The sequence below is a fragment of the Callorhinus ursinus genome, unplaced genomic scaffold (genome assembly GCF_003265705.2).
Source record: "Callorhinus ursinus isolate GAN/ISIS: 27379988/994484 unplaced genomic scaffold, GSC_fseal_2.0 scaffold16, whole genome shotgun sequence".
Classification (NCBI taxonomy): domain Eukaryota; kingdom Metazoa; phylum Chordata; class Mammalia; order Carnivora; family Otariidae; genus Callorhinus; species Callorhinus ursinus.
The window spans coordinates 5,062,200-5,077,379 of NW_027397078.1; the positions used below are offsets into that span (position 1 = coordinate 5,062,200).

Genomic DNA, 15,180 nt, shown 5'->3' on the forward strand with positions numbered 1-15,180 from the left:
TCTAGTTTTGGATTTACAGGAAGATGGTGAAGAGTGGACAGAAAGAATTCAATAATTAGTATGTAAAAAGGAATTTTTTTGTAACTTGGAAATGTGGTCAATAAAGATTCAAGGAGGATTTAAAAAAAAAATCAAGGAAACAGAAGCCTTCAGTTTGAAATACTAAAATATAATAAAATACATATATATACCTCTGCATCCATTCTCACCTCCCTTTTCTTCCTATTACAAATAACTGACCTACTGCCTAGCTATCAATGGCCAGTTCATCTACATGACAGTAAATGGGTCTCAGAGCACCTCTTTTCAAGGACTTATATCTTTAAAAGTTATGGTTCTCTGCTCACATCTTATTAGATTACTCCTGCCAGCTAGTTTGCCACACGCCCCACCTTACCTCCAAAAGAAAGAAAGAAAAAGAGAGAGAGAGAGAGAGAGAGAGAGAGAAAGGGAGAAAGGGAGGGAGGGAGGGAGGGAGGGAGGGAGGGAGGGAGGGAGGGAGGAAGGGAGGAAGGAAGGCAGGAAGAAAACCTCTAATAAAACAAATATCCCTAGACTCATACCCTCACAGCCAAACATTTTATAAAATGGAAAATATAGTTAAGTTCATAGGTTAATAAAGTTTTAAAGGGGTGGCTAGGTGACACACATTGGGGAGGGTATGTGCCATGGTGAGCACTGTGAATTGTGTAAGACTGTTGAATCACAGACCTGTACCTCTGAAACAAATAATACATTATATGTTAAAAAAAAAAAAAAAGACGAAGAAGATAGCAGGAAGGGAAAAATGAAGGGGGGGGATCGGAGGGGGAGACGAACCATGAGAGACTATGGACTCTGAGAAACAAACAGGGTTCTAGAGGGGAGAGGTCAGCCTGGTGATGGGTATTAAAGAGGGCACGTTCTGCATGGAGCAATGGGTGTTATATGCAAACAATGAATCATGGAACACTACATCAAAAACTAATGATGTAGTGTATGGTGATTAACATAATAAAAAATAAAGTTTTAAAGGCTACTATACACACACACACACATACTATAGCACGCTCTCCAAGATGCAGCATTAAGAAAAAATTATGTTGTACAGAATTTGTGTATTTTTTTGTAAAATAGTTTCCTTTAAATGAGTTAGTCTTAATTAAAATATCTAATAGAGTGTTAAGTAATTATTAATACCTATTATCCTAAAGACATTTTGCTAAGTACTAACCAGTTTCATATTAACAATCCCCAAATCCCTTTATCTCTTGCTTTTTCAGATTAGAAGACGGAAGCTCAGGGGTATATACACAATATGTTAACAATAATGCCGCTGTAAACAATAGAGATGAGGGGCGCCTGGATGGCTCAGATGGTTAAGCATCTGCCTTTGGCTCACGTCTGCCTTCAGCTCACGACGGGGTCCTGGGATGGAGCCCCACATCGGGCTCCTGGCTCAGCGGGGAGCCTGCTTCTCCCTCTCCCTGTCTCTGTGTCTCACATGAATAAATAAAATCTTTAAAAAAAACACACACACACAATAGAGATGAACTCCCTATATTACACCTCTCTCAAATAAAAATTGAATTTTCACTAGGAAAGTCCTCACTTGACCTAACACAAAGGTGGCATTATAAAACATCAACATTAAACAGCAACAATCCTTCACTCTAGCCCTAAAACCTGCAGTTTGTTCTGCCCACAAAACACGGTAGTGGAAAACAAGCATACTATGTTTATCTGGTCCACATTCAGATGTTTACTAACATCAGAAGGTTAAAACATTCTTGTTTATAAGGATACAATTTTTCTTTGCTATGGATTTTGCCTTTGGTGTTGGGAGAGTGGGTGGTATTTGGGGGTACTTTATCTTCCTAATGGTCTGCATCAGCGGCCTAGTACTATAAAAGGGACACATCTTGGGGGATGGCCTTGAGTTATTTAACTCATTGCTTACAGGAAAAAAATTTCAAATGAATAAAAAATTTGTTTTCTCCAATGCTCAAGCTCATTATATGATCATCTCTCCTGTACTGCTTACTTTTACAATAACATGACTACAGATCAGATTTTCATTCAAATATTTTCTAGCTAAACGGAAGTTTTATAGCCAGGATAAAAAAGGGAAATAACTGTCTCTGTTACTTCTTCAAAGTATCAATTCATGGCTCACTTTCTTTTTTTTTTTTCTTTCTTTTTTTGTATTTAAAGATCTTATTTATTAGAGAGAAAGCAAGCACAAGCAAGGGGGCAAAACAGAGAGAGAAGCAGACTCCCCGCTGACCAGGGAGCCCAATGTGGGGCTTGATACCAGGACCCTGGAATCATGACCCGAGCCGAAGGCAGACGCTTAACTGACTGAGCCACCCAGGCGCCCCAATGACTCACTTTCTACTATGGTAGAGCCTTTAAGGGGCAGGGATTTTTCACAAGGTAGAACAAAATGGTAGTGTACATGTAGGTGGTGGTTATCAGTTAAACTGGTCAAATTACTGATGATTTACATAGAGTTACGTGAATTTTTCACATTTCTACCTACTCCATTTTTATTCCTCATTGTTTAGGATGTTCACAAGCTTACAATTTCTTAGAAATAGAAATGGTAGTATCCTCAACAGAGTACAATTACAATTATTTTAGATATACATAAATCAAACGGTAATTAATAAGGGAAAAAATTACCTTTTGGATAATCTTCCAATAAGAGGTTGAAGTGACCTAATTGACAAAAGAAATCAGACTCCACTTTTCCTTCAGCTTTTAAGATTAGAGATTCGTAGCAGCGAACAGCCTAGAAATAAAGAATACAAACATTTAAGAAACAGGTAAAACCCTAAAATGTATTTCCTTCCTGAGGTAATGCATAAATCCTCTATTCAATCACCCAAGAAATCAATATATTTCACTTCTACCTCAGACATAGTCAATGCAGTATTGTTTAGATACCTAAGTATTTATTAGAAGAGCCACTAGTTATGGCATAAGTGCTTTTCCCATCTATAAAATAGAAATACTTGACAAATAAGGAGCACTTTGATAACTTTATTCATAAGCTGCACATCTAAATTATTAGTGGTCCTTGTTGACATAAACAGCTAATATCCATTTTTCCCACAGACTGAAAGAACTTTATTCAATTACGTGAGAATTCAGAGAATCTCCAGAGTAATAATAACAGCTACCATTTATACTGAACACCTTTTTGTCATAACCCCTATCAGTTTAAACTACCATAAACTGCCTTTCAAATGTCTTCTCATGATATGCTTTAAACCCACTCTAACTCTAGTCTTCATCTTACCCACACTCAAATACATACATATGTATACACTCTATTTCCTCCCTGATATTATTATTATTATTATTATTATTATTTGTAATCCCAGAGACTGCAGGAGAAAATGAACAATGGAAAGAATAGACTTCTGGAGTCTTGACTAATTCCAGTTCTCATTAGCTACAGGACATCCTGGGGAACTTATCTTCTCTGCCTCTCAGTTTTAGTAACACTCGGAGAGAGGGCTGACAAAAGGATTCAGCTCAGAAAACTTCTCCAAGGGTTCACCACAGTGCTTAGCATTCCACAGGTCCTTAAAAATTGCTTCTTTACTTAATTCTCCTTAGGTAAGTAAAAAGCTCTCTTTTCAAGATTATTTCAAGCCTCCCAATAGTTTTGCCAAAATTTCCCTGCTAACAATTTACAGTGTTCTCATGTGTTATAATGTGTCCTGGAGTCACTAAAGAAAAAAAAAGTGTATGATTTCTCAAATCTCTGGGTACATTCCCAGATTCGGTATCCACAAAGAAAGGAACTAGGACGAATACCTTCTGTTACCAAATAATCCTTTTCACTACCACTTCAAGAGCATTTGATGGGATAAGAAAATATGATGCAAAGTATCCACTTAAAATGTTTTTATTTTTACTCTCCTGTAAAATAGGACCTTTGATGGACAGTTTCAAAACGTATATCCTAAAATTTACCTATGCAAAGCACATACATACTCATCAAGTTTGGAGAAGCCATCCTAAACAAGGCAAATTCTGGGATGACTGTACTATCCTTACAGCCTAACATTTTACGAAAGGGCTGCCTTCATTTCTTACTCCACTCTTAGCTATCTACATACATGTGCGTATGTACCAAATCACAATCATGAAAAACCAATCATTCTGCTTCCCTATAATTAAAAGAGTCTGAATACTACACTGAAGTGTCAGAAATTACTATAATTTGGAGGCATGAAATTTCAAGATCCTCTTAATTTACGTCATAAATAATCCTATCGGGCAGATGGTTAAGAGCACAAAAATACAATTTATTTCAGTACTTTTTAACTATCAGAGAAATTCATAAACTTATTGGGCTACAGCATGATAATTCTTAATTTTACATTAATGAGTGACTTTAAAGCTAAAAATGGCACTGTAAATAAAACACTCGTTAAAATAGTTATTACCTTTTCTTAAACTCTTAGTTATTTAGAAACTTTTCCTACTCCTCCCTGATAATTTCTTACTGATCAGCATTAAATTTATAAGCAAATATGGTTTCATAGTGAAAAGAGATTCAAGATATAAACATGAAGAAATTTAATGATTTAAGCAAAAAGATGGCAACATCCTATACTTCTGTCTTACCACCACACCTTGATTCCACTACCATGAATCATTTACTGCCTTATCTTCCACTTCCCATAAACCAAAGGAACACATCTAAAATGAATACTATACATAACTCTGATCATCGTGAAGCATTAACACCAGGTAAAAACCAGAATGGGCAGATTTTAAATTCGCCTACCCATATACTCAAGCTTCATTAACAAATTCATAGTAATTTCCAACAAAGCCAGCATGCACCTACCAATTAACACTGGTAGTCAAAGATGCTGCTGACAGAGCCAAATATCAAATGGGATGAAGACGAGTAAAAAGTCAGAATAAAGTTTCCAAGTGCCTTGTGTCACCACTTCATAGTGAAACTTCATGAAATCATGTGAAGTGTTTTAGGTAAATGCTGATATTAGATACAGGCAAATGCAATTTTTAAAGAGCATTTAAAGGAAAATAAATAACTGGAGATAATTTCCAATACTCCTAACTCATACAATAATCTAGAATGAAACCGTATTTTTATAATAACATTTTTAGTCAAAAGGCTAACTATAAACATAGAAGATAAACAGTTTAGATTTAGAACAAAGTTTAGGTAAACTTCTATAAAGCAAAAATATTTCCTGTTAAAATGGTTTTTTATATTCTTGCTCTTTTTACTTGAAATGTGCACAAGTAAAATCATCCCCACACATGTACACACGTGCAGAGAAAAAAAAGGACTAGAATATAAAGCAAATGTTAAAAATAGAAAGTCATCGAGAAACTTTACTTTGTTCTTTTTATTCCTCTATATTTTCTAGATTTTTCATAATTAACCTACAACATTTCTATTCTTATAAAAATCATTAAGGAATTATTATGCTTTCCTCTAGGATTCACCCTACCTTTAATGTGAGGATAGTCAGAAATTTGCATGAAAATCATTTGTGTCTATATCAGCATCATTCAATAGAGCACTTTCTACAACGATAAAAATGTTCTATAATCTGTGTTGCCCAATAAGCTACCCACTAGACACAAGTGGCTATTGAGCACTTGAAACATGGCTAGTAGAAGTTAACTGAATTTTTAAATTACTACATTTTAATTTTTATTTCTATTTAAATAGACACGTGTTAATGGACAGTGTAGAGATAGATACTGTTTAAAGTTTAAAAATAATTAACTATTTGATCCCTATGCTAAATATTAGGAAAGCAAAATTTCTCATGTTTATAAATGAAAAGCATATAAAAATAATGAAGTCTTGCACCGGGGATGAACAACGCCTTTCACAAAAATCATTGTTACATCCTATGGTTGTTTATAGTGACTTACACATCCATAATCCTTACCACCTACTGGAAAAAACAGTGAGAATGAAAATAAAGTTAATCGTTAAATACTAGAATCAAAGGAGAGTAAACTAAGATCCTCCCAGCTAGGTAGAGAACTTTGATGTCTTCTTCCTATTACAGTACCATTTTCCACAATGTTCAATATAATTTATGGTCGGTATCTGCTTTATTTTTTTTATTTGAAAAATCATTTATCTCGGAACAGTGATATTATCATTACCCTCTATTTCTAAACCTTGACAGATGAAGCTTAGAGCTTATGGACACAGACATGTAACATTTACTTTTTTAACGTTAACATTAAAAATGCTTAAATATTAAAAAAAAAATGCTTAAGCATTACAGTCTTGTATGATGAACCTGGTCAGGGCCTAGCTAAAATTTGTTAATATTTTAGAATTGTTAAATATACGCAACTTTTAAAACTAATTATTTTTCTTCCAATTTAAAAGATTTAGCTAAAGTAGTTGGGACGTACAGATGGTAGAGAAAATTAATGTAGATTTAATTAAATACCCCAATGATTTTAAATGAACCAAAACTTTTAGGTTGAATAAAGACAAGCATGCAATCCTGCCCTTAATTCCTAAAAGCCAGCCACAGATACATAAGATGGTTCAGCAGCCAACTGACTACTTACAAAAGAGGATTGTAAGGGATTTAAACAGACTACAGGTCAACATGTCATCCATGAAATATGGCTACTAAAAAAGTATTCATGACCCAAATCAATAAAGCATATTATACAAATCAACACCAATAATCAGCTCGCCAAGGTCTACTCTGACCAGATTTCTAACATTATCACCAGTTCTGAGTGCCACATTTTAATAGGTGGTAATTTATAAAGGGCTACAATTTTGATGAAGGATGGAGAAACTATTGTAAACTAAGTTTAACTGGGGAGAATCACCAGGGATGCTAAAACTTTATTCAAAACTTTAAAAAGCTGCTTCTTCAGAAATAAGATTAATTGCACTTTGGGTAGCTCCAGACATCAGACCAATGAATGGGTGTAACTTATAAAAGCAAGTTTAATTCAGCTCAATCAGAAAAGAGGAAAACTTAAATATGCCAAAAATTAAATGGGCCATCTTTGGCTCATATCATTGCAAAGAACTAAAGCATAAATTACTAAGCTATCTTACTGCAAGTTAGAAAAGAGACTTCTTAACTTTGGATATAATTCTGAGCTGCATTTTTTTTTTAAGATTCCTTGGGCTTCTACAAGCATACAGTGTATAATATTATATATAATACATACCCACACACAAACACACATATATATAAGTGAGTGCATCTCTCCTGATTTAATTCCATGATTTATTTGCTTTGAATTTCAATACAAATTCAGCATCCTAACCTGCTTTCCTCAAACCCTAAAAATGTTTGCATTGTTAAAGCTGATACCCTTCCCAGAAATATGCCTCATAAATAATGACGATTCTTGCCCTTTCCAGACACTCAGCAATGCCTTTGCCTGGTTGCTTTTCAAACTACCTAAGTCTAAATCAGTTTTTGAAATTTCAACTCACCACATTTTTTTAATGAGGGAAGTGAAAATGATAATCTTAAGGATTATTAATTCTTAATGACGTATTTATTCCTGAACTTACATATCAGACTTCCATACTTAGTTTTGTTTACTGTTTTTGAAAAGTTAAAATGTATACATCACCACTTCTAAAGGGTATACAGTGAAAAGTCTGTCTCCTAATCCTAACCCCAGCCACCCAGTTCCCTTTCCCAGAAGCAACAAACATTAAAAATTTTCTACTGTATTCAAGACTATTTTGTGCAGATGCAAGCAGATGTATTTTTCCCACTTTAGTATTAATATTTACATATTTATATAAACATTGTTTTGCAACTTGCTTCAGATTCTAGGTGTCCCTGATATCCTTTCTCCTCTCTTTCTCTGTTAATAGAACCCCTAAATTTAATTAGACATGTTTTCACAGAATAAATACTGGGATTCCCAGCCATCCTTGTAGGTGTAGCCTGATGATTAAGCTCTGGCCAATGGCAAACAAAGAAAGGACATGCTCTGCTTCAACCCCTCCTCCCCCTAGTTGGAAGCACCTAGATGGTAGAAGCCAAAGCTGAGGATGGAACATAGGAAAACAGAAGCCTAAATTCTTAGAACAGTGGAGTTCCAGAGCAGCCTGGAACTGGCTCTAAGAATTATTTTATTTAAACAAATGAATGAGTATGCAGCCCTCTTTCCTCACTTAAAAAAAAAAAATACAAAAACAAAAATGTCCCAGCCACCTAATGAAATAATCATTAACACATACAAAAAGGATGAAGGAGGGATGCATGGTTAAGCAACCAACTCTTGATCTCAGCTGAGGTCTTCATCTCAAGGTCGTGAGTTTAAGCCCCATGTTGGGGTCACACTGGGCAAGGAGCCTACTTAAGGGGGGGTGCCTGGGTGGCTCAGTCAGTTAAGCATCTGTCTTTGGCTCAGGTCATGATCCCTGGGTCCTGGGATGGAGTCCCGCATTGGACTCCCTGCTCAGCGGGGAGTCTGCTTCTCCCTCTCTCTCCATCCCTCCCCCTGCCCCCCCCTCAGGCCCTCTCTCTCTCTCAAATAAATAAAAGCTTTAAAAAAAAAAAAGGATGAAGAAAAAAGGAAAAAGAAATCTAGGTAACTGTCACCCATACTTAACATTTTAGAGAAGATACACGAACTTACACATCTATTAACTCTACCCTATCTCCTTCTCTCCAATTTCCAAAATCTCTTGCATCACAAAAAGTCAGTATAACAAAATTTAAGCATTTCAGTCTTGCTCCTGGATTTCTCAGCCTCTCTGGACCTATTATACTCTTCATTCAGTGGATGTGCTGGATGTTAATGAGTAAGCAAGCATCATGCAAGATACTATCACGGCACCCTACATACCATTCTTTTCAAACAAACTATTAAAAATACTTTGCTATTACAAAATATTCTTACAGAACTATACTACTGAAATCAAAACTAAATAATTTAATAAGTCAAGTGTTGATAGTTAATATTTGAGCCCTTGATACGTACCAGGCACTATTCTAAGCACTTTACATATATTTATTCATTTAATCCTCACAATTTCTCTATGAAATAGAGACACCCTACTTCACAGATAGAAAAACTGAGCCACAGAGAAAAATTCTGTGTCCAACGTCACAGTTACTAATTAGGAGAGGCTGGATTCAAACAGTATGTGAGGTTCCAGAGCCTCTAAAGCAGTTAGGTGTTCAACTTAGGCCATGCCTAAGGATCCAAAAGTCATTTCCAATAGAGGACACCCCATAAGCAACTCTCTTACACTCCTATAAACTAGCTCCCTCTATACCAAGCAGAAAAGCATTAAGATCACCACTTCCTGCTCCTGCCATCCCACAGAAAGATTGAGCCTCACAGTTCTTTATCAAATTTTCTTACCCTGCTTTACTTTAAATCATATAAAAAGCAACAATCATTCAAAAAAAACACACACACACACACACACCCCAAAGAAAAACACCAAGTTCCCATATTCAAAGTGACTTGTGGCAGAAAAACACTACTGTTTATATATATAAAGGATAATATACGAGTTCAGACAACATGTGGAAAACATATGGAAAATGTTATATGGTTTTACCCTACTTTTTGTATCTTCTACGTTTTATCTCCTTAGTTTACCTAGTGTTGTTATTGATCTCTTTAGTATATTTGGCAAAGAAAGGCCAAATACACCTGCAACAAAGCACACTAGGCTATATACTGTCTGAACTGTCAACAAGTTGCTGGATTACTACTAACTCTAAAACCTTTATTGTTTATGCATGCAGCCAAATGAACTAATGATTTCTACATTAGCACGTGTACACACATATACCCACCCCCAGGGCCAACATTAAATTTTAAAAAAGCTGTTGTGTCAAAACACCTATGTTATTTCACAAATAATTTTTTTCTATATCATACCAACTGTAACACCATGCAGATGGGGTAGTCAAGTTATTTGTAAAGCCTCATTCAAATCAAGCATGTGTATTAAGTCTTGAATAATCTTTAAAATGATGTGTATTTAAAATCTGAAGGTACGGAAAGTATGAGATAGAATTTCAGCAGAGTGATTTCTGTGAATAAAGCCCAGAGTAATCCCGTGATTTCCCATGTAAAGCATTTGGCATTATAGCTTACATTCTGCCTCATTTGCTTGCTACTCCACAGGGTCTATTATTTATCTAGAGGAAGAAAGAGACAATCTTACATGCAATCACTCTCCCTGTCATTTGGGCTATACACATTTAATTCAGATTTCCAAAAATATATAAATAGGAAGAAAGCCAGCTACAACAAAACTAAGTAGGCCAAATCTGCATAAGGTAAAAAAAAAAAACTGTATCTATTATGCCTGCTATAACCTGGATACTTGCTATAATATATACAGTTCAAGTTAACATCTTTGGTAGTAAAGTATGCATTCATTTGTTTTATATGCATTTGTCAAATAATCATAAATGCACAAAGGAAGAAAAGACCAAGCACTCCACTGGGGTAAGGAGAGGGGAGACATTACATTTATCAGCATGAGCTCCACTGAAAATCATCTGCTTTGAATTCTACAACTTCTAATATGTAGTAGGCACTTATATTTATCTACTAAATAAATGAACAACCCTAAAACTAGAGAAACTGCAACATAGTAAAGGCCCCTTCCCCCAAAGATAGCGCTTTAAAAAAAAAAAAAGCTTTTTAATTAGTCTGAATACACCCTTCCAGACTTTTCTCTATGCACACATATACTTTTATAAAACTGCATACAAAGATTTTTACTATTTCTTTCATTCAATATATTACCTGCTTACCATGTCAAAACATATAGATCTGCATCAAAATTAACATCTCATATATTTTACTGAAGAGCTAAACCATAATTTCTTTCTACTTAAGAGTAACCGGTTGTTAATCAAGTTATTATTACCCAATAAACATAATTTGGCCAATTTAGATTTCTTTAGGAAAAATTCCTCACAAACAGCAAAATTTAAGCTTTGATAATCCCACCAGCAAAGCTGAACCAATGTAATCTTCCAACAGTGCTCATTTCTAGTTCTTTGATTACTTTTTTCCGAATATTTACTAGCTATATTTATTATTTCTTTCACAAACTATCAACCTGTTCATAGACTGTGCACATTTCTCTATTGGATTGTGAACAGTTTTTCCTAAATAATTTGTCGGGTGCTATTTATATGCAAAAAGCTTTTACATATAATGTTATTGCAGAGTATCTCTTCCAGTTTGCATCTGCCTATGAATTGTTCACCAAGTTTTTGATGTAAAACGTTCCCTATTTTCTCAAAACCAAACACCACTTCCTTTACAGTACGTATGTTAGGCTCAGAATGAGAAAATCCCAGCCCCCCTGACCTCATAAACATTCACCAATATTTTCTTCTATTGTCAAGAAAGAACCTAACTAATTACATTTTCTTTCCTGTGTAATTTTGGACTGGCCCAGCAGGATTCAGGCTCTAGAATTCCCTCCCTTCCTTATCAAACTAACAAACTTAACATACACACACAGCTCCATTTCTGAGATTCATATTCTACATCGAACACTCTCTAACACATGTACTGGGAATGGGTAACAGGGCTGCTGAAAGAGAGGTAGCCTCAGCCTCTGGGGCTGCCAGGCAAAAATCAGCCAGGGTGCCAGGGCGCCAGGGCAGCCACAACCTCTCAGCCAGAGCCACTGTTTATGTACCATCACCAATCTTAAGCACCTTCAATAGTTTCTCCTGGTCATTAGTACAAACTATTTTTCCATGCATGCCATAAAATTAAAAGGGTTAGGCTTCAGGCAGCCTGGACACAACCACTCTCCTGAAAACTAAAAAATGTTGGACTAAACCAATAAAGACATTAGACGTCTATATCTACACATACAAAAACCTATGCCAGATGGATTAAAAAGACCTAAATGTAAAAAGCAAACTTATCTAAACCTTTAAGAAGAAAACAGCAAAATGTCTTTGATATCAGCATAGGTTAGGAATGCTTTAAAAACAGACCCAAAAAAATGCCAAATCAGGAAAAAAAAGTTAAAGATTAATTCAATGACGTCAACATTTGGGACTTTAGTTTATAAAACACACACACACAAGTATAAAGGCAAGTCACAAACTGGGAAAATACACTTTTCAACATATAGTGAGAAAGCATTCACATTCAGAATATACAGAACTCATAGGAATCAGTAACATTCAAAAAATTACTGAGGAAAATTTGGTCTGTCACTGTCATCTACAAACTGCAAGAATGAGCAATAAAGCAAAACACAAATTATTTGCTGATTAATAAAGATCAAGGAACAGGTGCATTACCCACTCCTTAGCTATTTCACAAGGGTTCATGTCTATTAAACCACTAAAAGGTAACCCTGCTCTAGCCTAACTATAAATTTTTCCAATATGACTTGAAAAGTTTTTAACTCAGGAATTGAAAGGAAAAAAGTTAAGTATCAAGCAAATTCAGTATCTCCTATTATTAGTGACTCTTAAGAATCTGCAGCATTAATTTGAAAAAGTTCATCTGAAAAAACAGTCCTAAAAGCATATTATACCAAATATCTGTATTTAAAAGAAAACTGCCTGAATATTACTCATTTAAAATATTTTCATATAAAATATGAAAACTGACCATCCAAATACCATTTCAACTTAGTTTAAGTCTCTAGAAAGCTTATATTTAAATTTCTATTTGAAATCAGTGAAATAAAATATGAACACATCAGTCTCAGGAGAAACCTTAAACCTACGTTTCCCTACACAAGACATACATTTGAATTACTGGAATGACATTTTAATTGATATTTCAATCTTTCATTCTATAAGGATTTTTGAGGTTTAAAATTCTTAGGTCTTTGGACTTCTGCTTGCAGGCAAGATGCAGTAAAATGGACCAAATATACCCTGAATGAAATAACTAAAAAACAAGAGAAAATGTGCGAAACAAATGTTTTCAGACATTGGACATCTGAAAATACCTAACAGTAATCTTTGAAAAAGGGAAAACAAAGGATGTAAGCCCTAAAATTACCTCAAGCCTACTGCCTACAAAGACTTTTTAGGCTGCAGCAAAAGCACAGGAAATCTTCTTGCCTGAATCAATGCAAGCCAGAGTAAAGTGGAATAACATCTTTACAGTTACTGAAAGGAAAACAAGTCTGTCAACTTACAATTCTATACTCAGCAAAATTATCTTTTAAAAAAAGAAGGTAAAAGTATACTTTTCCAGATATGCAAAAACTGAAAGAATTCAACACCAGCAGACCTACAGTCTAAGAAATGAACTTTTAAGAATTTCTAAGAATATTTTTAATTTAAAAAAAAAATTCTCAGGCAGAAGGTAAGTTATACCAGATGAAAATCTTGATGCAGAACACAGAATAAAGCCCACTGGAAATGATAACTGCATAGACAATTACAAAAGATATTTTTCTTTTTTTTTTTTAATGTCTCCTTAAAACACAACTGACCCAAAAAATCTAGGCCAGGGGGAAGACCTCCTATCACTAATAAGCAAGTTTAACAAGGTCAATATACAAAAAATTAATTGTATTTCTACACCTTAACAATGAATAATTAGAAACAAAATTTTTTAAAATACCATTTATAATAGCTCCAAAAATATGAAATACATAGGTATAACTCTTAACAAAGTACGTGTAACAGAATCCGTATGCTGAAAACTACAAAACACTACTGAAAAAATTCAAAGACAACCCAAATAAGTGCAGAGAGATACTGTGTTCATCAATCAGAAGATTTGATAGCATTAAAATAACTCTCCCCAAACTAATTTATAGATTTAATGCAATTCCAATCAAAATCCCAGCAGGATTTTTCTGTAGATACAGATGAAGTGGTCATAAAATTTAAATGTAAAAACAAAGAAACTAGGATAGTCAGAATAATTCTGGAAAAGAATGAAGTTGAAGGACTATGACTCAATTTTAAGACCCATTATAAAGCTACAGAAATCAATTAAAACCATGAGATATCATTACATACCTATTTGAATGGCTAAAAAAATTTCTAACTTTATTGAGATTTAACTGACATAAACATTGTGTTAAGTTTATGGTTTGCGATGTGATGATTTATGTATATATTGTGAAATGACTGCCACAATAAGGTTAGCAAATCTAACACCTCATATAGTCACACGTGATGAGAACATTTAAGATCCACTCACTAAGCAGCTCTCAAGAATACAATAATACAGTATTAACTAAAATTACCATGCTATACATTAGATTCCCCCGAATTTATCCATTTACAAGTGGAAGTTTGTACCTTTTGACCAACATCTCCCCTGGCAAACACCAATCTACTCCCTGCTTCTGAGTTCTACTTTTTTAGATTCCACATACAGTTATAGCGAGATCATATAGTACTTGTCTTTTCTCTTCTTGACTTAATCATTAGCATAATGCCCTCAAGGTTCATGAAATTTTTTAAATGGGAAAATACCAAGTGTTAATGAGGCTGCAGAACAACTGGAACTCTTACACACTACTAGTGAGAATGCAAAACAGTATAGTCACTTTAAAACACAATTTGACAATAAGTATAAATATACATCTATCACATGACCCAGCAATCTCACTCCTAAGTTATTTACCCTAAAGAAAACTTATGTTCATACCAAAACCTATACATACATACCAAAATCTATATTTATATAGCAGCTTTATTCATAATCAATGAAAACTGGAAACCAAATATCCTTCAACAGGTAAGTGGATAAACAAAACTATGGTACATCTATACAGTGGAATTCTATTTATCAAAATAAAGGAATAAACTACTGATATAGCATGGATGAATCTTGAAGGTATTATGCTGAATAAAAGAGGCCAGTCTCAAAGACCACATAGTGTATACACTTGTCAAAATTCATCAAACACCTCTAAAACAAGTGAAATTAAATATATGTAAATTTTACCTCAAAGTTTATTTTTTAAGAAAGGCTAATAAAAGTAAAAAACAGGGGCGCCTGGGTGGCTCAGTCGGTTAAGCATCCAACTCTATTTCGGTTCTGGTCATGATCTCAGGGTTGTCAGATCGAGCTCCCCATCATGATCTGCACTGGGCATGGGGCCAGCTTAGGATTCTCTCTCTCTCTCCCTCTGCCCCTCCCCATGCTCGTTCACTCTCTTTCTCTCTCCAAAAAAAAAAAAAAAAAGGACTTTAG

General features: G+C 34.7%; 1 protein-coding gene across 10 annotated transcripts in view; it reads right to left on the reverse strand.

Moving 5' to 3' along the window:
• The window catches only part of KDM6A (lysine demethylase 6A), a 209,424-nt gene that overhangs the window by 142,176 nt on the left and 52,068 nt on the right, over positions 1-15,180 (reverse strand). For all 10 annotated transcript variants that reach the window (XM_025857363.2, XM_025857360.2, XM_025857365.2 and 7 more), the window contains one exon: positions 2,665-2,773. In XM_025857363.2, coding sequence (XP_025713148.1) covers positions 2,665-2,773 — 109 coding nt within the window. The remainder of the gene's footprint in view (positions 1-2,664; positions 2,774-15,180) is intronic.